The sequence below is a fragment of the Thamnophis elegans genome, chromosome 12 (genome assembly GCF_009769535.1).
Source record: "Thamnophis elegans isolate rThaEle1 chromosome 12, rThaEle1.pri, whole genome shotgun sequence".
Lineage (NCBI taxonomy): Eukaryota > Metazoa > Chordata > Lepidosauria > Squamata > Colubridae > Thamnophis > Thamnophis elegans.
This window is the reverse complement of record NC_045552.1, coordinates 46585856-46613769: the sequence shown is the minus strand read 5'-3', so window position 1 is coordinate 46613769 and position 27914 is coordinate 46585856. Positions and strand designations below refer to the sequence as shown.

Below are 27914 nucleotides of genomic sequence, written 5' to 3'. Positions count from 1 at the left end.
CACTGCGCCACCTCGGCTCCATGCTTTCTCCCATCCAGGCCTGGTGACCTCCAGTCACGACTTCTGCTGCATATCTCCTGTTCAGTCCACAATGGAGATATGCAGCTAAAATCATCTGCAGTAGAGGATGAATGTGTTGGGATATCTACCGTTGGCTTTGGGCAACTCCAATTTTTGTTTCTTTGAATTCAAGCCACCCGATAGCTTTGATCTTCCTTCACATGACTTGGAAACTGGGGTGGGGAAGACTTTGTGTTTTGCAGGTTTCCTTTGAAGCTTTTCCTGGGCTTTTTCAGGGTCTTGAGAATTTCTTGGCATCTACTAGCCAAAAACCCGAGATTAGCTTGCTGCTCAATTCAGTGCTTGTCATATAGTGGGTGGGATGCTACCTTTAAGTGGTGATATCATTGTGGCGCGTGATCCTGTATCGCTGAATGTTTGCAAGTTTTGAAAGGCCGTTGATTGGATTATGGAATCAGAATCTGAAGGATCCTTGACACCTATCAATTCCCTATTCGGCACAGATTAAAGCAGACAACAGAGACAAGCTGGCTATTCAGCCTCTGCTGGAACATAATCAGCAAACTGAGTCACTCATCTATGAATTATTTCCAATGTTCAATTACTCTTACAGCTAGTTTCCAGTCCCTCTTAATAATTCTCTTTACGACTGTTCATGGTTGTCTGGATCCTTCTTAAAATGTGGTGCCCAGATCTGGATATAGCAGCTGAGAAGTTGTTGTTAGTTGCGAAGTCGTGTCTGACCCATCGCGACCCCATGGACAATATTCCTCCAGGCCTTCCTGTCCTCTACCATCCTCTGGAGTCCATTCAAGCTCACACCTACTGCTTCGGTGCCTTCATCCAGCCACCTCATTCTCTGTCATCCTCTTCTTCTTTTGCCCTCAGTCTTTCCCAACATTAGGCTCTTGAGTCTCTCCTTCTCATTAGGTGGCCAAAGTATTGGAGTTTCCTCTTCAGGATTTGGCCTTCTAAAGAGCAGTCAGGGTTGATCTCCTCTAGGACTGACCAGTTTGATCACCTTACAGTCCAAGGGACTCGCAGGAGTCTTCTCCAGCACCAGAGTTCAAAGGCCTCCATTCTTTGGCGGTCAGCCTTCCTTATGGTCCAACTTTCACAGCCATCCATTGCAACCGGGAAAACCAGAGCCTTGACTATACACACTTTTATTGGGCAAGCTGAATGGCGGGGTTGTGGTGTCCAAACAGCACAAACTAGAGTGAAGCAAAAAACATCTCTCAGTCACATCCAGCTTCACTTTCATGGGAAGTGAATTTGAACCGATTTATCACCAGTTGGTGATTAAAATAAGATGCATTATTTTCTGTTGGAAAAAGGGCCCAGCTTTATTGCTTGGTTGAACATTTTCCTGTTTTACACCGATATCCTTTTTGGAAAATGCGTAAGCAAACACCAGGCTACAGAAATGGAAGGATTAGAAGGGATTTCATGGGTAATAAAAGTGTAAAGCCAAAATATAATATACCAAAAGTAAAGGTTCCCCTCGCACATATGTGCTACTCGTCCCTGACTCTAGGGGACATTTCAAAGCCGAAGAGCCAATGCTGTCCGAAGACGTCACCGTGGTCATGTGGCCGGCATGACTAGATGCCGAAGGCGCATGGAACGCTGTTACCTTCCCACCAAAGGGTTCCTATTTTTCTACTTGCATTTTTGCATGCTTTCGAACTGCTAAGTTGGCAGAAGTTGGGACAAGTAATTGGAGCTCACTCCGTTATGCGGTGCTAGGGATTCGAACCACCCAACTGCCAACCTTACTGATCGACAAGCTCAGTGTCTTAGCCACTGAGCCACTGTGTCCCTTATAATTTACCAAAGAGATGCCCAAACTCTGAAACTAAACTTACAGTAAACTTAGGAAGAACCACTTATAGATGTTATTACAACTCTTGGTTTATTTTCTTTTTGTGTCACATTCTTCAGTAACTTAAAAGGAAGTGCATAGTTGTTTGTTATTGATTATCATCTCTTTAAAGGTTTGCAAATGTTATTGGTAAAATATTGACATTGCTTTGAGCAAAAAGGTTTCAAAGTATAACTGCTGAAGTCCGCTACCTTTTTTCTCCCCACCTTGAATCAAGTTCTACTTTTTAGATATTTCCCGCTGTGAATATACTTTCTTCTCACAGTTTTAGACCGCATGTAAAATTAATGTAATGCCCTATAAAATGGAAATCTCCTTTGACATAAGTACGTCAAGTGAGCTCTCTGTTCATTTCCAAACAGCTGTCCAGCGACAGAAAACCTTCCCCCAAAATTTCGCAATGCGCATTTTGGGAGAAGGCGGGTGGCTGGGGATGATGGGAACTGTACTTCTCTACACTAAGGGAGCACCAGATTATGGATGGCTGCGGCAAATATATATTTCCGTATGACCTACAGATGCAGAGGGTGGCTTTTAAAAGGAACTAATGACTTGGAAGTGAATAGACTTGTTAATATTTGAACCTATTAACACGCCACTTTGCATTGTACACCTCTTGTGAGGGGTATAGGGGTATACTTGTGCATGGAAAAAAAGATTGTTTTTATTTTTCAAAGCTCTTCCTTTTAACAGCTTTAAGGTACCTTTTACATGGTGCTTGGAATACAATCCCCAGCATCCACTCCCCACATTTGGTATTTGGTATTTGGTATTTATTGGGATTTATATGCCGCCCTTTTCCCTGAGGGGACTCAGGGCGGCTTACAACCACAGGGGAGGGGAAGTGCAAGGTCAAAACAAAACAATATGTGAACAACAGAAAAATAATAAAACCCAACTTTCATTCAGCAATCAAACAAACACTCGGGCGGGTAATTAGGAGCCTATCCCCAGGCCTGCTGGGAGAGCCAGATCTTGAGGGCTGCGCGGAAGGTCTGGATAGTGGTGAGGGTGCGGATCTCCATGGGGAGCTCGTCCCACATGGGCAAGGAGGTACAGTACTTGTAATGCAGCACAGCTGGGAAGATGACCAAGTCTATCTCCCAGTCTGTCTTCAAGCCAGGTTTTCTTCTTTGAAGCTCCTAAATTCAGTATTGCTTCTGGCTTGATGGTGGATTTTTTTTTTCTCACCCTGCCTTTGTGTGCAAGGAGAACTTTGACATCGTACAGGGCCTACCTTAGCAATCAAAGAGGGCATTTTGCCATATTGCCACAGTGACATTCAGTTCCGGGACACGAAGGCATGTCCAAGCAGGGAGCTACGAGGTGCAAGGATTCTCTTCCCTGAGGAATCCCAAATTCAGAGTTACCTTGGGTGATGGTTGCTTTTTTTTTTGCAATTTTTTTTTATTTTTAAAAATAAAAAAGCAACATAAAAAAAATCTCATCCATTACATACACAGCATGTCATTTGGTAACAAGTGTTTTTGCACCCATATTCTCAATTACATATACAACCACAGATTTTCCGTCTAATATAACTAAATACCTCACTTTCAACATATATTCAGTTACGATAAATATTTCTTTCTTTTCAACAAACCTAATTCCCTTACATTCTTGATTGTCTGTTTAATAACAATATACCTTTATATAATCACTTATCCCATTCTGAATATTTTTACAGTATAAAAAAAATTGCCAACTATTTATATTTGTATATCACTATTTTCAATTATGTATAACCCCACCAATCATCCATCGAGTATGCTTATGTTCATTATTGTCCTTGTACATCATACATTCAAACAAAGATGTTATTCCTTCATTTTTCAACAAGGTATTCTAAATACTCGCTTCATATATATATACCAATTTTTAATTACTTCCTTATTAAAATTATTTATCCACAACAGGATATCTTTATAAATATTCTTAGAGTTATATGTGGTGATGGTTGCTTTTTAAATCAATAACAATTGCATTCTTCCCCCCCCCCAAAGACATTCTCTGTCAAATAGAACAGAGAATAATAGAGTTGGAAGGGACCTTGGAGGTCTTCTAGTCTAACCTCCTGCTCGAGCAGGAGACCCTACGCCATTTGAGACACATGGTTGTCCAGGCTTTTTTGGGAAGCCTCCAGTGATGGAGCACCCACAACTTCTAAAGGCAAGTTATTCCATTGGTTGATTGCTCTCCCCCGTTAGGAAATTTCTCCTTAGTTCTAGGTTGCTTCTCCCCTTAGTTAATTTACAACCATTCTCTCTCCTCTTGCCTTTTGGTGCTTTGAAAAATAGTTTGACACCCCTCACCCCTTGTCTTTGTGGGAGCCCCTCAAATATTGGAAAACTGCTATCATGTCTCCCCCAGTCCTTCTTTTCATTAGACTAGGCATACCCAATTCTAGGGACACGGTGGCTCGGTGGCTAAGACACTGAGCTTGTCGATTAGAAAGGTCGGCAGTTCGGCGGTTCGAATCCCTAGCGCCATGTAATGGAGTGAGCTTGTCCCGGCTTCTGCCAACTTGTCCCAGCTTCTGCTAACCTAGCAGTTCAAAAGTATTGTAAAAAATGCAAGTAGAAAAATAGGAACCACCTTTGTTGGGAAGGTAACACCGTTCCGTACGCCTTTGGCGTTTAGTCTTATGGTTTATTCATTTGGACACTGCATATTTTGTTAACTTGGGTTTGTTATCTTGCTTGAATTCCACCTTTCTTGAAGGATCTAATGAAGATTTGAGTCAGCTAAAGGCTAGTTGAGTTCACTTACGAATTTCAACATTCTCTTCTTTCTGCTGTAGCCGATTTGGAGAAGGGAGATTTAATCTAAATAGGCTTGTCACCCTAGTTGCGATGTTGAGCAAGGATTATCCCAGACACTAAGAGTGACAGATTCTCAGGCTGCAAACACACGCATTTCTTAAGTTCTGCATTGCTAGCATTGCAAACCCATTTGAGGTCATGAACTCTCTAAAAATCTGTCTCTCTGAGGCTGAACGTCAAGTCTTTGTGATACCGAAAGTAAGAATGAGAAGAGCTGAGAGCTCAGAATTTCAAAATCAGGAAGCTAAATATTTGGTAGCATGTTGACCTACGGGGATCACAAACCCCAGGATGATTTAGTTGAGTTGTGTTACTTGAGAATTCTGGAGTGGAAAACCCATAAGAACATAACCAGTCCCTTTCTGGGTTGGAGCCTGGCCCATCTAGTCTAGCAGCCTGTTCCCACGGTGGAAAACTGGCTGTATAAACCCCCCCCCCAATAGTCTTGTAATGTAAAGGTTCCCCTAGTTCATATGTGCTAGTCGTTCCCGACTCTAGGGGGCGGTGCTTATCTCCGTTTCAAAGCCGAAGAGCCAGCGCTGTCCAAAGATGTCTCTTTGGTCATGTGGCCGGCATAACTAAACGCCAAAGGCGCATGGAACGCTGTTACCTTCCCACCAAAGGTTGTTCCTATTTTTCTACTTACATTTTAATATTCTTTTGAAATAACAGAAACTCACCCCATTACACAGCACTAGGGGCTCGAACCACCAAACTGCCGACCTTTCTGATCAACGAGCTCAGCGTCTTAGCCTCTGAGCCACCACATCCCCTAGTCTTGTATGCTGATGGTTTTCACTGCCGTCAAGGCACACAAAAATCTAGCAGTCGGTTTTAGATTGGATATCTTTTATCATCTTCTAGCTCAAGCGTGTTGGTGGCCAGTATTTTCAGGCCAGCTCCAGGAAACGTGCTGATGTTATCACCATCATTAATTTCTTAAACCACCTGCCCTCTCGCGCCCTCCGCAATGGGTTTGTGCACGCACTGACCTGGGTGTCGTCTTGCCTGGAGCCAACTACTAAATCAGAAAAATGGCTGAACGCTGTAGGTTTCCACAAGTCTTCAGGCTCCAGCGCTGCCTTGGCCTCACGAGGGCATTTTGAGACATTCAGAACACTGGGTGGCTTCTGGACGGGTGCAGAGAACAAAGATGATTAGGGGACTGGAGGCTAAAACATATGAAGAACGGTTGCAGGAACTGGGGATGTCTAGTCTGATGAAAAGAAGGACTAGGGGAGACATGATAGCAGTGTTCCAATATCTCAGGAGCTTGCCACAAAGAAGAGGGAGTCAAGCTATTCTCCAAAGCATCTGAGGGTAGAACAAGAAGCAATGGGTGGAAACTAATCAAGGAGAGAAGCAACTTAGAATTAAAGAGAAATTTCCTGACAGTTAGAACAATTAACCAGTGGAACAACTTGCCTCCAGAAGTTATGAATGCTCCAACACTGGAAGTTTTTAATAGGAGATTAGATAACCATTTGTCTGAAATGGTGTAGGGTTTCCTGCCTAAGCAGGGGGTTGGATTAGAAGACCCCCAAGGTCCCTTCCAACTCTGTTATTCTAAGATTCTAAGCGAATGGATGCTGTGAGGATACCTGGGACCAGCTATTGCTGGGATTTCGAGCCTTGTACTCAAAAAAAAAGGTAGGGGACATATAGATTACTAGATGCTATCGAACTCCATAGTTCTAAAAAGCATGGCTAAGCATGGAGAGCTGGGAGTTCCCGTGACCCGTCAAAACCGCGGTCCACTAAAGCGCGCCCGATCAAAGCGCATACGTGACGTCATCAGCAGCGCGACAAATAAAATTAAAAATAAATTAAATTAAAATTAAAATTAAATTAAAGCAAGCCGATTCACATAAAGGTAAGGGTTAGGGTTAGGGTTAGGGTTAGGGTTAGGGTTAGGGTTAGGGTTACGTTAAGCGTTAGGGTTAGGTTTAGGGTTAGGTTAAGGGTTAGCGTTAGGTTAAGGGTTAGGTTTAGGGTTAGGTTTAGGGTTAGGTTTAGGGTTAGGTTTAGGGTTAGGTTTGGGGGGGTTAGGGTAAGGTTTTCGCGTTAATTTTAAATTTACCGCTCACAGCGTGCCGTTTTCGTCGCGCTGTGATGACGTCACGTACGCGCTTTCGTCGAGCGCGCTTTAGTCTACCGCGGATTTGTGGTGGAACCGGGAGTTCCATCTGAAAATCCACCATTTCTTTTGTCCTAGTATTTCTGGTGGGCTACAATATCCAAATATGAGGGGCTTCCAGGTGATTCCTCTTACTTGGGTGAGGAAGTTGTTTTTCTTCTCTTGTTTCAAGCAAAGGTTAGGGAATAACCGGTTGGGATAAAATGGGACCATCCTGATTTAACCTTTGAGCTAGTAGACAGAATGTGTCATGTTCCTGGGAAATCTTTTGCTGAGTTAGAGATCTGGGCTGCAGCTTTGTCGACCGGCTACGTCAAGGAAAGGAGATGAGATAAGGGATGAGGTTGGGCTGAATCAGCTTTCCTGACAGGCACTTTAAACCCAGGCCAGGGTTGATGTCAATGTCTTGGCTGGAGAAGACAAGGGGAAGACGAACGTTGAGCCAATAAAGTATTACAGCATAAAGGAGTTACGTTTCATTATCTTTATCTCCCCTCGTCTTGCAATCTCGGCTTTGCTGTTTCAGACACCACCACTAATAAGTTCTGGATTTCAGGAATCTAATAAATTTCCCATCTGAATGACTGCCCCTTTGTCCAGTTCTTGTGGCTCAGATCTCATTCTATCTCAGTCATTCTCATTTTTTTTAAAAAAACATCAGCTAAGGGCGACCTTGGATGAAAAGGAAGCTTTCGGACACTTAGCCAACCATCTCTTTAACTATCCCTTCTGTATCTGCTATTTCTCCATCTTAAGCAAGCAGTGTTATCGTTTCGGGTTTTTTGCTTTTCCTGGAGAAGAGTTAATGTATATTTATATATGGAAGGATCAGAATTCGGAGGGTGTTTTGGGATTGTTTGTGTGTGTGTGATTGTGTTAATAACCAACTAAGCGTAGGGATTAGTTGTCGATCAGAAAGGTCGGCGGCTCGGCGGTTCGAATCCCTAGCCCCGTGTAACGAACTGAGCTCCTGTTATTTGTCCCAGCTTCTGCCAACCTAGCAGTTTGAAAGCATGTAAAAATGCAAATAGAAAAAATAGGAACCATCTTTGGTGGGGAGGTAACAGCGTTCCATGCAGCTTCAGCACTGAGTCATGCCGGCCACATGACCACAGAGATGTTTTTGGACAGCGCTGGCTCTTCGGCTTTGAAACAGAGATGAGCACTGACCCCTAGAGCCAGGAACAACTAACGCATATGTGTGAGGGAAACCTTTACCTTTATCTTAATCATAGGGAAAGGAAAGGTAGATGAAAGATCAACCATCTTATCTCCAGATGGTTTCAAATAGGCATGAAAAGGAATTATTACGCAATTGGCGCGCAACACACCTAAAACAGGCAGAGTGTGGATTTGAGTTTGAGTTTCATTTTATTTATATGCCGCCCTATTCCCTGCGGGACTCAGGGCGGCGCACAAACCCGAAGGAGAGGAAGGGAAAAACACAAAAACTACAAAAGTACAGGGCATTTTAAAAAACAACCAACAGCCACACGATTTGAGAGGGGAAGGGAACTCATCGACCCCAGGCCTGCCGACACAGCCAGGTTTTAACGGTTTTTCGGAAGGCCTGGAGAGAGGTGAGGGTCCGAATGTCTGCGGGGAGTTCGTTCCAAAGGGCCGGAGCTGCCACAGAGAAGGCCCTCCCCCGGGTAGTAGCCAGATGACATTGGCTGGTAGACGGAACCCGGAGGAGGCCTGCTCTGGGTGATCTAATGGGTCTCTAGTTGGTAGCAGGCAGTCTCTCAAGTACCCAGGTCCAATACCATGAAGGGCTTTATAAGTGACGACTAGCACCTTGAAGCGTATCCAGAGACCATTCGGTAACCAGTGCAGCTCGCGGAGGATAGGTGTAACGTGGGTGTACCGAGGATTGCACCAACCCAGCTGCAGTCAGATCAATCACATCATTTTTGATCATCTCCTAGAGATGTCTTGGCTGGCCCTTAAACCCCCCCCCCCTGTTTTTGTTTTTTAAAAAAACCTTGTTGGTCTCTACAAAGTACCTTCATAGGGATTAGAATCCAACATTAGAAAAACCATGTTTGATCATGCACAGACCGGATCTTGCCTCTTTGCAACTAACCTCTCAGCTCTTTAAATCTTTTCGATATCGAGGGGCATATGGTTGCTAAACAATTTGCAGTATCTTTCTGTTCCACGGTTCGCTGAATAGGGCAGGTGCGAGGCCTTGCTCTCTTTGCAATTTGCTCACAATTTTTTTTCTCTCTCTCTCTTTTGCAAGCGAGACGGTTGCAAAAATATGTTATGACAAAGAAGAAACCAAAATACCAGCTTCCCTAAACGCTCTGTGCTCAGCCTGGAAACCAAACAGCTTATAGTACAAGAGAGGCATAATTAAATTGGCCTGCTTTGGCAGCTGTGTTGATTGTATAGATTGAGTCTCTCTGCCTGTCGATACGCCAAGTGACAATTTGAGCTTTCTTTGATGAAAGCGGCACATCTGTTTTTAGCCAAGAATATCACACAATTAGAACGCTCACAAGTTGGACTGTAAATGACTTCACACAGGGCACAGCAACAATTTTGGGCGCCCAGTCTAAAGACTGTATTACTTTAGTATAGGTTTTGTGACCTGGGGACCCAGCAATGCAGGTAGTCCTCGAGTTATGATTTATGTTGCTAAGCGAGACAGTGCAGCGAGTTTTGCCCCGTTTCCCATCTTTTCTTGCCATGGTTGTTAAGTGAATCACTGCCGTTGTTAAATTAGTAATTCAGGTGTTAAGTGAATTGGGCTTCCCTAATGACTTGGCTTGTCAGAAGGTGGCAAAAGGAGGTCTTCTGACCCTCGGACTCTGCAACTACCATAAACATGAGTCGGTGGCCAAGCATCCGAATTTGAATCACATAAAAAACGGTCATGAGTCATTTTTTTCAGTACCATTGTAACTTTGAATGGTCACTAAATGAATAGAGTGGGTTGCTGCTGGTTGATGGCCTGTGTGAGCACAGTTAAGTGTAAATTGTTCTCCGCATGCACAGAACATTAAAAAATTGATTAAAAATCAAGCTGGCAACAACAGCAATGAGTGGGGAACTGGTTCAGGGGCGTGGCCAGCCGCCGTCCCTACCAGTATGACGACCCGGTCCCAATTTCCACTACTGGTTCACCTGAAGCGGTGCAAACCGGTAGCAACCCACCTCTGATCTGTAGATGAAACCACATGTTTTTCCAGAGGTCTTATTGCGTGTGCTATTTCGAGCATCAGGAACATACCTAAGCTAAACGTATCTTACTCATCTTTGTTTTGTTTCACCTATTGTTGCACTTCATTAAATAAAATAAATAATAGCGATAGCAAACAAGTCTTGCCAGTAAAGTTTTTAAAAAAAATATTCATATCAGATTAACCTTTCGTACTGATAAACCACATGATCGTCATTAAGAAGATTATAAAGGTAGATAACATCAAAACTTTGGACAAGAAAGGAAGAGGAAACGTAAATCAAATGACTGGAAATCGCCCAGCTGTTGAAAGTCAGGTGGTATATAAATTATTATTACCAGTAAACAAAACCATTTCTGAGAATTTGGCCAGATCGAATTTAACAGAATAACAGCATTGGAAGGGACTTTGGAGGTCTTCTTATCCCATCCCCTGCACAAGCAGGAGCCCCTACCATTGCTGAAATTATTTTCTTGTCCCGGTGAAAAGAAGGAAGGAAGGAAGGAAGGAAGGAAGGAAGGAAGAAAGGTTTACAAGAATTACAGCATCATGTACAGCAGGAAGGAAGGAAGGAAGGAAGGAAGGAAGGAAGGAAGGAAGGAAGGAAGGAAGGAAGGAAGGAAGGAAGGAAGGAAGATTTACAAGAATTGCAGCATCATGTACGGAAGGAAGGAAGGAAGGAAGGAAGGAAGGTTTACAAGAATTGCAGCATCATGTACAGAAGGAAGAAAAGAAGGAAGGAAGGAAGGAAGGAAGGAAGATTTACAAGAATTGCAGCATCGTGTACAGAAGGAAGGAAGGAAGGAAGGAAGGAAGGAAGAAAGAAAAGGAAGGAAGATTTACAAGAATTGCAGCATCATGTACAGTAGTTAGCATTTGCAACCTTCCCAGCTGGCTTCAGACAAACAAAGCGAGGGAAGCTGAATTTGCTTCATGACCACAAGTTTCATTTAGCAACTGCATTATTTCACTTAATAACCTGGGCCAAAAATATACAATCAGGCCTGACTCACTTAACAAACGCCTTGCTCAGCAATGAATTCTGGTCCTTCTGGTCCTTCTTATGGGTCATAAGCAGTGGTGGGATTCAAAAATTTTTACTACCGGTTCTGTGGGTGTGGCTTGGAGGGCATAGAGTGGTGGGCGTGGCATGGTGTGGCTTGGTGAGCGTGGCAGGGAAGGATACTGCAAAATACCCATTCCCTCCTGATCAGCTGGGACTCGGGAGCCAGAGAATAGATGGGGGCGGGGCCAGTCAGGTGATATTTACCAGTTCTCCGAATGACTCAAAATATCCACTACCGGTTCGCCAGAACTGGTCAGAATCTGCTGAATATCACCTCTGGTCATAAGTTAAGGACTACCTCCATTCCTGGAATTAACAGATGTGCTTATAGACTTAACATGGGTCCAAGGATGGAATTGGAAAGAAGACTCCTGCCTTGAAGCTTCTACCTGGGATCTCTGCTAAACCCAACCTCTATTTTTGTTCCTGCAGACGGTCTCTTGCCCAATGAATGCAATAACTGAGGACCTTTACGCCAATGGCTCAGCCAAGAACGGTAGCCTCACTCACGCCAACGGGCACGAGTTGCGGAAAATACGCTTAATCCAGTTTGAGAAGATCACGGAGGAGCCCATGGTGAGCTGGTGGGAAAAGAGGAACTGAGACATAATTTGGGGCATTCCAGCTGCTGGGGGGGGGGGGGAATCACCGCCTTGATAATGATAATGATTTAGCCTTTTTAGATACCTTTGTCTTGGATGATTGAGTCTTCATTGACATATTGCAGTTCATTTTGGGGGAAAAAACCCATGTAGGGCAAGAGTTAGTACATTCCAATTACTCTCTGAATATATATTTTTTATTTTAACTGATGGAGTTACAACAAATTTTGATCCAGTTGCCATGAGTTAATCTTTTTAGATATACTGCCTTCATCCTGCAGGCAAGCAAGTGTAACATGTGAGAAAGGAGTGGGTCAACTGTGCACAAAAGAATGGTTATTGTTTCTTTGGTCAAAAAGCTTGTACCAATAAAGGAGAATATTTGTAGCTCAGGGTTGGAATGAGGGGTCCTTGGTGCTCTCAGAGCTTGGCTATTTTCTTGCAAACATTTCATTACCCAACTATGTAAGAACATCATATCAGTTAAGAGCTGTGGTGGCGTGGTGGTTAGAGTGCAGTACTGCAGGCTATTTCTGCTGACTGCAATTTGGGAGGTTGAAGCTCACCAGGTCCAAGGTTGCCTCAGCCTTCCATTCTTCCGAGGTGGGTAAAATGAGGATCCAGATTGTTGGGGGCAAGATGCCGACTCTGTAAACTGCTTAGGCAGGGCTATAAATTACTGTAAAGCGGTATATAAGTCTAAGTGCTATTGCAGGTTAGCTCTGCCCATTGTCAGGAATTCGATCCTGACCGGGCTCAAGGCTGACTCAGCCTTCCATTCTTCTGAGGTGGGTAAAATGAGGACCCAGATTGTTGGGGGCAAGATGCCAACTCTGCAAATTGCTTAGGCAGGGCTGTAAAGCACTGTAAAGCAGTATATAAATCTAAATGCTATTGCTATTAGGAGCCCTGGTGGCGCAGTGATTAGAAGGCAGTATTGCCAGCAGTTTGATCCTGACCGGCTCAAGGTTGACTCAGCCTTCCATTCTTCCGAGGTGGGTAAAATGAGGACCCAGATTGTTGGGGGCAAGAGGCTGACTCTGTAAACTGCTTAGGCAGGGCTATAAATTACTGTAAAGCGGCATATAAGTCTAAGTGCTATTGCAGGTTAGCTCTGCCCATTGTCAGGAATTCGATCTTGACTGGCTCAAGGTTGACTCAGCCTTCCATTCTTCCGAGGTGGGTAAAATGAGGAGCCAGATTGTTGGGGGCAAGATGCCAACTCTGTAAACCACTTAGAGAGGGCTGTAAAGCACTGTGAAGCGGTATATAAGTCTAAATGCTATTGCTATTGCTAGTTAGAGTAAGGAAAAGTCTGCGAGAAAACAAGCAAGCTCTGAGAGCAACAAGGACCCCTGAAAGAGCTTTTCTCAAAAACTGTACTTGGATGGAAGGGGATTCTTCCATTGTTCTGCGTTGTCTGGCAGCTTTAAAGAATGACAGTGGAATCAAAATCAAAGGGCGTATGACTAATGAGCAAGGCTTCTTCCGAGATGCCAAGCCATGGTAGCACGCCATTACTGGTTAACTTAAACGCTGCATTTCAATCCCCAAAGTTCCCACAACATAATTTAGATCTTGGACCAAAGTTTCTTTTTGGTGTTTTTTTTTAAGATGCAGGATAAAGGGAAAGGCAGAGAGGGAAGGGAGAGGAAGATATAAATCTCAGTTCAGTTAGTCACATTATTCTTCTCATCCCTATTCCCGATCTCCTTTTCTAATTATAATGATAACTTTGTTGCTTGTATCTTCACAATTTATATTGTTTTATTTAGTTTCCTAGCATGGTTTATATTGATTGCTTCTTTAGTATCCTATTACTATCACTCAGTGTTGTATCATAGGATATATGATGGATGTATTTTTATGATGACTATGATCATGATTGATCACTTAGAGCTTTTATGTACAATGGAAGCTTATGCACTGAAGACAAATTCCTTGTGTGTCCAATCATACTTGGCCAATAAAGAATTCTATTCCATTCTGTTCTGTTCTGCTCTACTTTCTATTCTATTCCATTGCCTTCAACACCACTCCATACTCTGTTCTGTTCCTGTCCCTATCCCTATTCTATTCCATTCCTATTCCATCCCTTCCCATCGCAATTCCTATTCTATTCTGCATTCTATTCTGTTCTGTTCTAATTTCTATTCCTATTTCCATTCCCATTCCCTATTCTATTCTATTCCATTCCTATTCCATCCCTTTCCATCCCAATTCCTATTCTATCTGCATTCTATTCTGTCCTATTCTGTTCTAATTTCTATTCCCATTCCCTATTCTATTCTATTCCTATTCCTATTCCTATTCCTATTCCATCCCATCTCATCCCTTCCCATCCCAATTCCTATTCTATTCTGCATTCTATTCTGTTCTGTTCTAATTTCTATTCCCATTCCCATTCCCTATTCTATTCCTATTCCTATTCCTATTCCTATTCCATCCCATCCCTTCCCATCCCAATTCCTGTTCTATTCTACATTCTATTCTGTTCTGTGCTAATTTCTATTCCTATTAACTCCCTGTCCTTCCCAGGGTATCACTCTGAAGCTCAATGAGAAGAAAAGCTGCATGGTGGCCAGGATCCTCCATGGGGGCATGATTCACAGGCAAGGTAAGTAGAAGCTGAGCTGGAAAAATGGAGGCAGGCAGTCCTTGACTTACGACAGTTCACTTAGTGACCATCTGAAGTCACAACAGCACTGAAAAAAAGTGATGACCATTTTTCCACCTTAGGACCATTGTGGCATCCTCATGGTCATGTGATCAAAATTCGGGCACTTAGCAACTGACTCATATTTATGACGGGTGCAGTGCGCCATTTGTCAAGCTGTGGGTTGTTCCCTCTTGTTCTTGGCATTCGGGAAAATCTGCTCTGATGCTTCACCATTCTTTGTGTCCTACCTTGGCAGGTTTCCTTCATGTGGGCGATGAGATTCTCGAGATCAATGGGAAGAGTGTGGCCAACCATTCTGTAGATCAGTTGCAGAAGATCTTGGTAAGTTTGGGGTCCAAGGAAAGCGGGGGAGAGAAGAAATCATTGGGCATAAGCCAGGGTCTTTGAGGTGCATGTTTAACCTTCAATGGTTATTTTAAAAAGGAGGTTATGAGAAGGAATATCCAGATGCAACTCTTACCATCTTCACCGAAAGAAAATATATTCTTAAAGACACATGAAAAATGCTGTGGTGGTCTTGAAATGTATTTAATGGTCCACAATTCCAGTAAGTTTGAGAATCAAGGTTTAGCATCTCGGCCAGCATGTCAATTCAAGATTTTTAATTATAGTTTGAAAATTCGATGGTATTCACACATAAGGGGTTAGGTAGAATTCACACGTAATGTTAAGCCGTAAGAATTGAATTTACTCATCATGGGAAGTCTGACACCATCAAACCACTCTAAGGCTTGGTGTTACTTGTAAGCAGTGGTGGGTTACAAATCCCATTCCAACCAGTACAGGGCCGGCAGCGTCCTCATGGATCCACGCATGTGTTCAAGTGTCTCCATGATGCTCCAGCTGTACGCGCCATGTGCCTGCGCGGAAGCGCAGAAGCCTTTAAACTCCGGTAAGGAGCTCGGGCGGGCGGGTGGGCCCTCCGGAGAACCGTACCAGAATGGTATCCGGTGCTCCGGGCTGGCTCCGGTATGCCTGCAACCCACCACTGCTTGTAAGCCAGACTTCCTTCCTGCCTATTATTTCCCTTTGGGGTCAGCTAGCTTTGAGCTTTGAAATTCAGCACATTTTTTCCAGGAGAAATCCTGCTAGGTATGGTTTGAACATTAGATCCTCTGCCTGGTTAAGCTCATCAGTTCATTTTTCCCCAGACTGCCAGGACAATATATGTATCTTTTGAAATGCTTTGGTAAGTGTTCTGACCTAGGCTTCCCAAAAGCACGAAGCTGACTCCTCGTCCCGATAAAACCTCTTTTATTTAGTTTTAAAGTGAATTCCTCTCCAGCAAAGTCCCAGCCAACAGTCTTTCAAGAGATTTCACAACTACAGACCTTTATCAGGCTTGGAGAGCTGCCAGGCTGATATCTTCCAAATGCCACGCTGAAGCAGACAATACTTGGCAAGAAGTCAGGAAGAGATCTTCACCCTAATGAGTTGGAACTAATTGTCTCCTGAAAACTCCCCTCCCCTTTTGCTCTTCTTGATTCCCTCTGGGAGGGGCCACTCATTGTCCATCTGTGCCTTTACTCCCGAGCTGACCCTTGTTCCTTAGCTGTTCCCTTCTCCTGGCATGTGCACACTGGGAACAGGCTCCAGCTGTTCTTCTGCCCCACTGATGTCTGACTCTGAAGGCAGCTGATAACTGTCGACAGCTCTGGCCCCCTCTCTGCCTCCGACACAGAGCCCTCATCAGAGCTTTCCCCAGACTCCAGGACTGGCCCATGTTCCTCCACAATCTCCTCACTGCCTGAATCCGGTGGCCACTGGCGGGCCACAGCAGTCAGATTGGAGAAGTCAGGACAGGGTTCAAAATCACTACGAGTTTGTTTCATGCTATTTATGCACAAGAATCTGATCTACTAACAAGGCGAATTGGTGCCAGATAAGAGTCAACGGACCTTTTTTTTAAAAAAAGGGGGTGGACTTGGGCCTGTTATGAGGGCATACAGATTCCAAACTGATGGGGTCTTTGACTCTGCCCTCCACCTAGCATCTCCTATTGCTTCTGTGGCATTTCAGAGGTGACTTGTAGTCTCATCTGTGTTTGCATTTTGGGTGACTGAAGAAGGAACATTCGAAAATTGATTCCATGGTTGGTCTGGAAACCATTTCTTAATCTAGAGGATGTTTTCTCTCTCTTTCCTTTTAACCTCTAGAAAGAAATCAAGGGAACGGTCATCCTAAAGATCATTCCCAACCAGCAGAACCGCATTCTGCCACTTCAGGTGGGTAGAACATTTTTAATTAGCAGTTTTACTATGAGGTGATTTTGTTTTCCAAAAAATAATAATAATAATATTACAGATTAAAAAAAACCAGAATGGGTTTTGCACCTGGTACGTAACATGGATGTGTCTTTGCTTGATCTGCTCAGCCAAATTCTACTCCTGTCTCTTCACAAAGAGGATGCTGGCTGGGGAATTCTGGGATCTGAAAGTTGGCCATAAACCCTGGTGTAGGAATTGGGAAATGCTTTCTCTCTTTCCTGCTGTTTTTTTTTCCTTTTATTTTTTATTTTTTTACATATGTGTATTACTGCTTTCGGGGACACGGTGGCTCAGTGGCTAAGATGCTGAGCTTGTTGATCAGAAAGGTCGGCAGTTCAGCGGTTCGAATCCCTAGTGCTGTGTAACGGAGTGAGCTCCTGTGACTTGTCCCAGCTTCTGCCAGCCTAGCAGTTTGAAAGCATGTAGAAATGCAAGTAGAAAAATGGGAACCAACTTTAGTGGGAAGGGAACAGCCTTCCGTGCGCCTTCGGCGTTTAGTTATGCCGGCCACATGACCACAGGGATGTCTTCGGACAGCGCTGGCTCTTTGGCTTTGAAACAGAGATGAGCACTGCCCCCTAGAGTCGGGAACAACTAGTACATATGCGCGAGGGGAATCTTTACATTTACTACGGTATTACTGCTTTAGGTCTTACAGGATGGAGGTCCAGCAGCACAATGTGCAAAGAACTTGGGAGAAACAGAAGCCCCCAAATTCTTGGATTGCAACTTTTTTTTTGTCCGTTCTGAAGTACCGTAGCTTCTCCCTTCCTTAAAGCCAAGTCAAGCAAAGTTCAGAGTTCTGTAGCATGCCCAGGAAGCAAGTAATCCACACAGATTAATTATTTAAAAGAGAGAGAAAAGAAAGCAGGAGGATAAAAAGGCTGATTAAGGTTCAACGAACCTCTGCAGAAGGGAATAATTCTCTCGGGGGTTTCACTTAAGAACAAGAGAGAGCTGGCATCTTGAAATCTTTGCTGGAGCCCCAGCGAGGAACTGTTGTGTGGATTCCCCCCCCCCCTGCCCTTTAAATAAATCACATTGTTGGGCTGCAGATTCTTGTGAGGAAAAGCTATTTTAAGTGGCATCTCTTTCCTATTCTTGGAAATAAACCAGATACACCATGCTGAACATACCCTGCTCAGGAACCACTGCAGAATTGATCCGTGCTGTTTAATGCATCCGTTTTTCCCCAGAACTCTCAAACTACAGATTCCATTTCTCTCCCCCTTTGGTGTTTATTTTTCTTCCTCCTAGTGGATCTCTTCCAACTTTTGACTGCTGCAAAGCCAATAAAAATGGATCCCCGGGAAGCTTTGGCTAGCGGTGTGTGATCTAGAGACAGCTCATGTCAGGGAGTCGTCTTTCTCGCAGAAATGACTGCAATGCTGGTTTTATTTTCGTCTGTTTACTTGTAGTATTTATAACCTGCTTTTTTCGACCGGAGAGCGACAACAAGAAAAACAAATATTATTATTAGGTTTACAGCCTATAAGGCAATGCAAAATGCAAAAAGGAAAAAGAAAAAGAAAGAAAGAAAGCCAGTCGGGGAAGGAAAAGAGGAAACTGTCACACATCATTGCATGTTGTGCAGATGTTAAGAATAAGAAATATTGCTGCCTCTGAAACATAGTTAGAGGTTTTTGGTCATTTCCTCCTGGCTATCTGGAATGGGTTAATTGTCCCGCAGAACAAGTGGTAGAAACAGATAGACAAAGATGCATGGAAATACACAGGCTCAGGTGAATAAAACTGGTTGAGAGAGGGAGGGGAGGTGTGAGGGAGGAGAAGGAAGGAAGGAAGACAGGCAGGCAGGCAAGAAGGGAAGGGCAGGAGGGAGGGAGGGAGAAAGGAAGGAAGGAAGGAAGGCAGACAGACAGAGACATGAAGGCAGGCAGGCAGGCAGACAAGGAAGGAAGGAAGGGAAGGGAAAGGATGGGAGGGGAGAGAAAGGAAGGGGAGTAAGTAAGTAAGTTAATGAGGAAGGGAATGGGGGAGAAAGAAAGCCAGGAAAGCAGAAAAGGAAGGAAGGAGGGGTGGGTTTCTCGCCCCGTTCCAACTGGTTCGGTTGGAACGGGGCCGGCGGCGTCCTCGTGCACGCGCATGGCACACGCATGCGTACTAGCATCTGTGCGATGCTCCAGCTGCTCCTGGAGGATCGCGCAGGCGCTGTATGCGTCCTGCGCATGCGTGGAAGCGCAGAACTCGTCAAAACCGGGTAAGGAGCGCGGGCGGGCGGGTGGGCCCTTCGCCGTTCCCGGAAGTTACTTACTTCCGGGTTCGCCGACCAACCAGTTGGCAGGGACTGCCGCGAACCAGTTGAAACCCACCCCTGGAAGAAAGGCAGGAAGGCAAGGGAGGGAGGGAGGAAGGAAGGTAGGAAGGACTTCTCTTGAGATGGTATGAAGAACTTCTATTGGAGTTTTTCCAGACTAGATCAGATTCTCCTTATTGCGTCCAAGTCCATGTTTCTCAACCTTGGAAGCTTTAATTTGCATGGACTTCAACTTTCAGAATTCCCCAACCAGCCAGCCAGATCAGAGTTTGGTTTGTATCTAAATGTGGGTCATCACCTTCTGGACCTTCACAAACCCCTAGAAGGAAACACTGTGGTTGTCCCGAGGGCCTCTCCCTGCCGTATCTTCCTTCATAATTTGAATTCGTGTAACCTTTGCCTTTTCTATTCAAATTAAACGTTATTGATGAGATCAGAATGAAGTTGATGGGCCAGCTGAGTTTTCTTGATTGCTCCCCTCCCAAACAGATGTTCGTCCGAGCCCAATTTAACTATGACCCGCAGAAGGACAACCTCATCCCTTGCAAAGAAGCAGGTTTGAAATTCCAAACCGGAGACGTAATCGAGATTATCAATAAAGATGATAGCAATTGGTGGCAAGGCCGGATAGAAGGTTCTTCCAATGGCTCGGCAGGGCTTATTCCATCTCTGGAGCTCCAAGAATGGTAGGTCCTACTTGCTGGTTTATTATTTATTATGCCTTCAAGCAGGGATGTGGGATTCAGCCGGTTTTGGACAAGTTTGGGCAAACTGGATGCTAATTCTGCATCTGGTTCGTTGAGCCGGTTGTGGAAGGAGTGGCTGGCTCCACCTACCCCACCACTCTCCACGCAGCCCGTTAATCATAACGAGCAAGTACAGGGCCTGTGCAGAAGGTCTGGGAGGGCAAAAAGGGGCCCTTCCGGAAGTTCCGGAAGCCCAGAAATGGGCCCATTTCTAGCTTCCGGAGGGCTTCTGGAGCCTGGGGGAGGCCGTTTCCGCCCTCTAGGGGGCATGGGGAATACACACACACACACCTGCCATGGTGCAGCAGGCTGAGTAGGCCACGCCTACCATGGCCACGCCTCCCCCTCCCCAGCAACCAAGCAGAGAACCAGTTGCTAACGTTTTTGAATCCCACCACTGCCTTCAAGTTAGTCTTGACTTTTGGTGACTGCCTGGGCTAGTCTATGCAGTTTTCTCGGCAAGGTTTTTCAGAAGTGTTTTGCCATTGCCTGCTTCCTAGGTTTGAGAGAGAAGGACCGGCCACAGATCACTAGCTAGATTTGTGCCTGAGTTGGGTTTAGAACTCATGGTCTCTTGGTTTCTAGCCTGGTGCTTTAACTACTCTCCCAATTATTAGCTCTCTAATTATTAGCTTTATAAGCTTTCTGTGAACCAATCCCGCCAGAGAAGTGGAGGACGGGCTGACCAGCATGGTTGAAACTGACTTTGAATTCTGTCAATTCCCTCCCCCCCCCCAAAAAAAAAACCCTTGCTTGGCATCACTCTTATGGGAGCATTCACCCCATTATCCACAGTAGTAATTGGATTTAATTCTTGAAGGTCTTTTCTAAAAGGCTTTTACATGAAGTGAGAATAGGGCAGTTGAAGACATATTAAATGATGTCGCATATTTAAGAGAGAGAGATCAAGAGTGGCGCGTTGGCCTAGAGGTGATGCTCTCGCCTCATAATCAGGAGGCTGTGAGTTTGATCCTAGGTAGAGGCAGGTATTTCTCTCTCTGGGCAGAGTGAGAATTTATCTGCTGAACAAAACTCCGCATTGGCGATAGGAAAGGCATCTGGCCAGTAAACTCTGCTAGTTCCATTCATTCAGTTGCCCAGTTGTCCCCACAAGGGATTATGGGGTGGTTAAATGATAATGATGAAGAGAATCACATTTTGGTGGCCGAACAGGAGAAAGTTCATCGGTCTCTGCTAGCTATCTGCTGAAGCTTGATAGATGAAGATACCTAGGGCCACCTCAGGCTGAACCCCCGTTCTGGAGCTCCCCCTTTTGTACTTGATATACCCAACTTAGTCCTTATTTGTGTTGTGGCCCACCAGCAGCCAGCAAAACTGGCAGCAGAATCAGACCTTGAGGAGGTTGGGGAGGAACATGGGCCAGGCCTGGAGTCTGGGGAAGGCTCCGATGACTGCTCTGCATTGGAGACAGAGAGGGAGCTAAACAGCAGTGAGGAAGAAGAACAGCTGGAGCCTGTTCCCAATGTGTGCATGCACAGAGCTTCCAGAAGACAAGAACAACTAAGAAAGTAGGGTCGACTTTAAGAGTAAAGCCACACCTTGGAGGTGCTTGGCCCTTCCCAGAGGAAACAAAAGAGGAACGAACGGGGGGGGGGGGGGGCTTTTGCAGGAAACCATTCATTCAGTGATGTCAAGAATGGAAAGTTGGTGATGATAAGAGACTCTGTGTCAAGTGTTGCCTTGCCCTGTGTTTGGAAACTAGTTATCTTGCAGCGCTGTAAATGAGATAAGGTGCGTGTGGATTCCTCTGAAAGACTGTTTGCTAAGCCTTGCGGACTATGAATGAAAGGGATTCAGAATCGTGTAAATAAAAGAGGTTTTGTCGGGACAAAACTTCTTGCTTTCTAAGGAAGGCTGGGTCAGAACAATTTGGTGCCCTGCTAGCAGCAGAGTTCAATCCCTTGATAAAACCCACAGAAAGCCACGTCCTCCCTCTTTCCACGCCCTTTGAGAATGAGAGATGGGATGAGGTTAGTAGCCATTCGTTCCGAAGATTGACTGCTGTCACTGAATCCTTCCTGCAGGCGTGTTGCCAGCACAACCCAAGAGAATCAGTCCGAAGGCCAGAGCTGCCTTTCCTTTGGGAAGAAGAAGAAATGCAAAGACAAATACCTGGCAAAGCACAGCTCAAGTAAGTCACCAACTTTTGGTCTTCTGATGGGTCCTGCTCAACATCAGGCCTTAATGCACTTTGCATTTGTACTTATTAGTTGGTCAAACATGTACAAGATAGCAGGTATAAATAATAAACATGGATATAAAGCAGGGGTGGGTTTCTCGCCCCGTTCCAACCGGTTCGGTTGGAACGGGGCTGGCGGCGTCCTCGTGCACGCGCACAGTGCATGCATGCGTACTAGCATCTGTGCGATGCTCCAGCTGCTCCTGGAGGCTCGCGCAGGCGCTGTATGAGTCCTGCGCATGCGTGGAAGCGCAGAACTCGTCAAAACTGGGTAAGAAACGCAGACGGGCGGGTGGACCCTTCAGCGTTCCCGGAAGTTACTTACTTCCGGGTTCGCCGACCAACCGGTTTGCGGGGACCGCCGCGAACCGCCTGAAACCCACCCCTGATATAAATGAAAGAAATGAATACAAATAAATGGGGACAGTGGGACAGGGACGGAAGGCACACTGGTGCGCTTATGCACCCTCCCTTTACGGACCTCTTAGGAATGGGGTGAGGTACACAATAGACAGTTTAAGGTTGAAGCTGTGAGGGTTAGAGGCAGTGGTGGGTTGCTGGTTCGCTTGTGCTTGGGGAGGTGCGCGGAGTCTCCCGCTGCCGTTACCACCAGTTCGGCTCAACCGTGCCGAACTGGGAACAACCCACCACTGGTTAGAAGATGTAATAATGGAGTTGGGTAGACCATTCCAGGCATTGATCCCTCTGTTGCTGAAGTCATATTTTCTGCAATCGAATTTGGAGCAGTTTACCTTGAGTTTGTATCGATCGTTTGCCGTATATTATTGAGGTTGACGCTGAAGAAGTCGTTGAGCCGAGGTGGCGCAGTGGTTAAATGCAGCACTGCAGGCTACTTCAGCTGACTGCAGTTCTGCAGTTCGGCTGTTCAAATCTCACCGGCTCAGGGTTGACTCAGCCTTCCATCCTTCCGAGGTGGGTAAAATGAGGACCCGGATTGTTGTTGGGGGCAATATGCTGACTCTGTAAACTGCTTAGAGAGGGCTGAAAGCCCTATGAAGCGGTATATAAGTCTAACTGCTATTGCTATTGACAGGTAAGATGCTGTAGCAGACAATTTTGCTTAGTTCCAGATTGTCCAAGCCCAACATTTCAAGTCTGGTGGCATAGGGAATTCTATTGTGAGCAGAGGAGTGGATCACTCTTCTCATGAAGTACTTTGTGGCTCTGTTTGCACAATATTTTGGGGTCAAGCCAATATACTTGTGCTAGTTTAACCTGCTAGTCTAGTTCCAGTTGTTAAGAAAGGGATTCGCACAACAAAGCTAACCACAAACGACTTAATCTCTTTGAATGAAGCCAGCCTTTGTGCTGGATGACGAGGTACAGCAGCTATTATATACTGGTTTTACTGAGAAGCCATTGTGAGATTGGGATGGGGGGAAAAGATTATACACTTGGAAAGCATCAGAAGCATTTTTGGGGAGCATTGGTTTGTGTACAGGTATACATGTTGTCACTCTCTGGCAGCCTGCTCCAAAGAGCCTCTGTTAGTGGAATTCTGTTCACATGCTTTCTGTTGGAATAAGTAGACGCATAGAAAACTCTGGGGCAGCAGATTGGAAGACCATACAGTGAAAAATGGGGCATTCACATGTAGCCCTTGGCCAATATGGAACTGAGTAAGGTCAAGAACCCCCATATGCTCCACCAGGATTGCATATTGGTTGTGTGAAGGACTTCTCTTGAGATGGTGTGAAGAACTTGTACTGGAGTTCTTCCAGAGTAGACTAGACTTCTATGCCATTGTTTCTCAACCTTGAAATTTTTAAGAAAGGTGGACTTCAATTCCCAGAATTCCCCTGCCACCAAAAATAATAATTAATCCTTCCTTTGGCCTTCCACGTTCCTAGGGTTGTTGTAGTGGTCCAATCTATTTTCCATTCCTCAGCCTCATCATCAAAAACTCTATTATCCCTTGAAAGACAATTTTCAAATCTAGTTCTATAGTTGGAGCAAACAAACAGTTGAAAGGAAACAACGCAGCATGTTCCTGAACATCACCATTTCTTCTGGTCAGACTGTTTTTCTGGTCTTGCCTCCAGCATCCTGTTTTCTGTTGCTTTTTAAACGGTCGGTGCCAGAGACTGACCTTAACTGTATATACTCAAAATCTGTTGGCCATTCCTAAAGCAGCAAATCTATTCATTCTTAGGTTAGTGGGCTAGCTGTGTCAAAAAATTCCATTGTGTTGCAAAGTCCTGCTTTGCTAATCCAAGTCAGGAAAGAAGTTGACGATCCACACAGCCACAATTTCCCCAGCAGAATAAAACAACAACAGACATTATGGCTTGATTAAAGCATGCAAATTTGCACGCGGATTTAAATTTCCAATCACCGAAGTTCGCCAGAACATTGAAAGAGATCACACCATAACACAACTGTAGGATATTTGTGGGACTCGGAGTCTCCTGGAGTTTGTCTAAATTCTTTCTCGTTTTTTCTTCTAGTTTTTGACCAGCTTGATGTAGTATCTTACGAGGAGGTGGTCCAACTGCCAGCTTTTAAGCGAAAAACTTTGGTGCTTATAGGTAATGAAATCACACCTCACTCTGCTTCTTCAAATGTTAAATCAATGCATTCCTACAGTTCTAATGTTTTAAATAACCAAGTTATCAGGAAAAAAATCTGCTTTTTTTATTCACTCCCATGCTAGCAATTGGTATATTAAAATATAAGAATTACAGTTAAACTCCAGGTGGATGATATTTCAGCCCTTAAGAGCTTTCACTTGAGAGTATAGTTGCTTGAAACTAACATCAGCTTCCTGCCAATATGAGATGGGGAAAACAGATAACTCTCTTTGTAACGCCTGACTTATTTTTTTTCTCTTTTGAATCAGGAGCAAGTGGTGTCGGACGAAGCCACATTAAGAACACACTACTCAACAAATACCCAGACAAGTTCGGATATCCTGTTCCATGTATGTCTGCCCACATGTAACTTACTCAATGTGTCTCTTTGGGAGAAGATACTAGGTCACGTAACAAGCTTAGCAACTTTAAGGTGTGTGGACTTCAACTCTTAGAATTCCCCAACTGGGGGTTGAATTCTGGGAGTTGAAATCTTAAAGTTGCCATGTTCGAAAAATCCTATTCTAAATTCTCCATCCTCCTTTGGGAATTAGCCTGGCTCAAAACATGCCTCTTGACTCTTTCCATCTGTCTGTGTTTTCCTGAAAATAAGACAGGGTCTTATTTTCTTTTGACCCCCGAAATAAGCACTTGACCTTATTTTCGGGAAGGTCTTATTATTTTGGAGGTGCAGGAAGCGGAGAGCATGGAAACCTCATGGCTGCTGCTGTGTTGCAATATTTTTGGGGAGGGCTTATTTTAGCGCATGCGCTCAAAAGCCCAATTGGGCTTATTATCCGGGGAGGATTTATTTCCGGGGAAACAGGGTGAGGAAGATACATATTTTAAGTTGGAATGGTTTACCACACAGTTCTGCTCGCTGAGCCCCTCAAGCCATTACACCTATACAACTCTTGATTTGCACCGCAAATTAAATTGGCCATAGTGTAAAGTAATTTAGAGGCTTCCTTGGGGAAGCTATGCAGGAGAAGCATGAAGGAGGGGCTTTATTTATTTATTCACCAAATCCGAACGCCTTGGACTTGGAGAAGAGATGATATATTCCAGCGACAGAAGGAAGTGTAAGAAACTCAAAATAGTTCCAGCTTGATTTTCTTTTAGTATAAATTAGGACAGAGGAAACTTGAAAGGTTTTCAAGATGGACAGCAACCTTTTGAGGTAGTCCTGACCAAGAAACAAACTCGCCCGTGTTTCCAAGAATATTACTATTTTATTATAAGGTACATTGCCAGAATCTTGAAGGTCTGAAATGGTATAGGGGCCTTCTATTCCATTGTCTGGAATGGTATAGGGTCTCATGCTTCAGCAGGTGATTGGACCACAAAGTCCCTTCCAACGCTGTGGTTCTACTATTCTGCCCAGGTGTATTTTTGTCTAACCTGATACTCAACCTAATCAAGATGGGGTTATTTTGAATTTCTTTCTCTTCCTTCTATTTCTGGACTATACAATTGCTTCTCCATTTCTAAACTACTTCAAAGTCTGGAATTCTGTCTTTTTCCCCCCCTATTAAAAAAAAAAGAATAAAAAGCTTAGTTGGGATGGTGGAGAGTTTGGTAGCTACCCCTAGAGGATTTTGGATTGGCCACATACACCCTATCCAAGTTCCACATGTGTCTAGCAATTAGTTGTCAAGATTAGTTGCACTGATATTTCCACCCTGTCCCCCAGATTCACCAATAAGGCTGGCAGTTTGGCGGTATGAATCCCTAGCACTCTGTAACGGAGTGATCCCTTTTATTGTCCAGCTTCTGCCAGCCTAGCAGTTCGAAAGCACGTAAAAATGCAAGTAGAAAAATAGGAACTAGCATTCTGTGCACCTTCGGCATTGAGTCATGCTGGCCACATGATCACGGAAACGTCTTCGGACAGCATTGGCTCTTTGGCTTTGAAACCGAGATGAGCACTGCCCCCTAGAGTCAGGAACGGCTAGCACATATGTGTGAGGGAATCTTTACCTTTTATAGTGAGTCACCTCGTGCAATATTGTTATACTGTATTGATTTTCACAGATACAACTCGACCCCAAAAGAAGAATGAAGAGGATGGGAAGAACTATCACTTTGTCTCTACAGAAGACATGACAAAAGACATCTCTGCTAACGAGTTCTTGGAATTTGGAAGTTACCAGGGCTTTATGTTTGGCACCAAATTTGAAACTTTGCACAAGATCCATCAGCAGGGCAAAATTGCCATCTTGGACATTGAGCCACAGGTAGGCTGGAGCTAGTCATTCGTTTAATCAGCAGGTTAAACTTGTTAGCATCCTTCTACTCACTGTGCTAAGAGAAAGAGGGCAAAAATGTAAATATAAGTATTGAGGGAGCAGAAACAAGTGGATTATATTAAGACACATCATAACCAAGAAAAAGAGATTGAAGTGGGGACAAACTTTTATTAATCCGAGGCATTCCGTTGCTCATCCAAGCAGCTTCACCAAGCAACGAAGCATCACAGATGATCAAAGTTTGGTCCAGTTGCCATAATTCAACCTTTGGCCTGGATGGTTGAGTCTTCTTTGATGTACGATAGTAGATCTTTCCACTTATTCCTCCTCAATTGGGAAATGACGAGGAAAGTGATCCAAAGCACCTTGGGAAATTGATGTGCAGGAGAGCAATTGGTAGTGGGAAGCAAATTGAGCATGCATCGCTCAATGGAAGACCCCCACTTTCCTTCGTATTATCCCCAACTTTGTACTTTCTATTCAGGTAGACGTTTCTTCTTAAGAGGTCAGAATCAAGAACTGTGCAACCGTCACTTTGTTTGAGAATGGAAATTAATCCTATCCATGTCCATTTGCTTTACAGTGACCCAGACACTGAAGTGTAATAGGTAGTCCTATAAGTCTTTTTTTTATTTAAGGCAGAAATATACTCTCTCTCTTCCTTTTGACAGACGCTGAAAATCATCCACACTGCCGACTTTTCTCCTTTCGTTGTGTTCGTTGTTCCCCCAAAGCAAGCCGATCAGGTATTTGTTTCTTTGTCAAACATGTAGAAGCTAACAAGTATAGGTATGAACAGAAACATGGACAAAGGAAGATTAAATGGGGATAGTAAGACAGGGACGGCAGGGACGCTGGTACGCTTATGCACGCCCCCTTTATGGACCTCTTAGGAATGGGGTGAGGTCCACGGTAGACAGTTTGAGACTGAAGCTGTGAAGGTTTGAGGCTTTAACAATGGAGTCAGGTAGAGAATTCCAGGTGTTGACCACTGTTGCTGAAGTTGTATTTTCTGCAATCAAGTTTGGAGCAGTTTGCCTTGAATTTGTATCAGTTGTTTGCCTATGTATTACTGAGGTTGAAGCTGAAGTTGTTGTTGACAGGTAGGAGGTTGTAGCAGACAATTTTGTGTACTATGCTTAGATTGGACCTCAGGCAGCGCAATTCCAGATTGTCCAAGCCCAG

At 44.4% G+C, this 27914-nt stretch overlaps 1 protein-coding gene across 1 annotated transcript in view; it reads left to right on the top strand.

The window, feature by feature from the left end:
* Nucleotides 1-27914, top strand: part of MPP1 (membrane palmitoylated protein 1) — a 38323-nt gene that overhangs the window by 8275 nt on the left and 2134 nt on the right. Inside the window, exons 2-11 of the mRNA XM_032227706.1 lie at nt 11552-11695; nt 14260-14338; nt 14637-14722; nt 16558-16626; nt 19433-19629; nt 21735-21841; nt 24358-24438; nt 24750-24830; nt 26515-26717; nt 27401-27475. Coding sequence (XP_032083597.1) covers nt 11552-11695; nt 14260-14338; nt 14637-14722; nt 16558-16626; nt 19433-19629; nt 21735-21841; nt 24358-24438; nt 24750-24830; nt 26515-26717; nt 27401-27475 — 1122 coding nt within the window. The remainder of the gene's footprint in view (nt 1-11551; nt 11696-14259; nt 14339-14636; nt 14723-16557; nt 16627-19432; nt 19630-21734; nt 21842-24357; nt 24439-24749; nt 24831-26514; nt 26718-27400; nt 27476-27914) is intronic.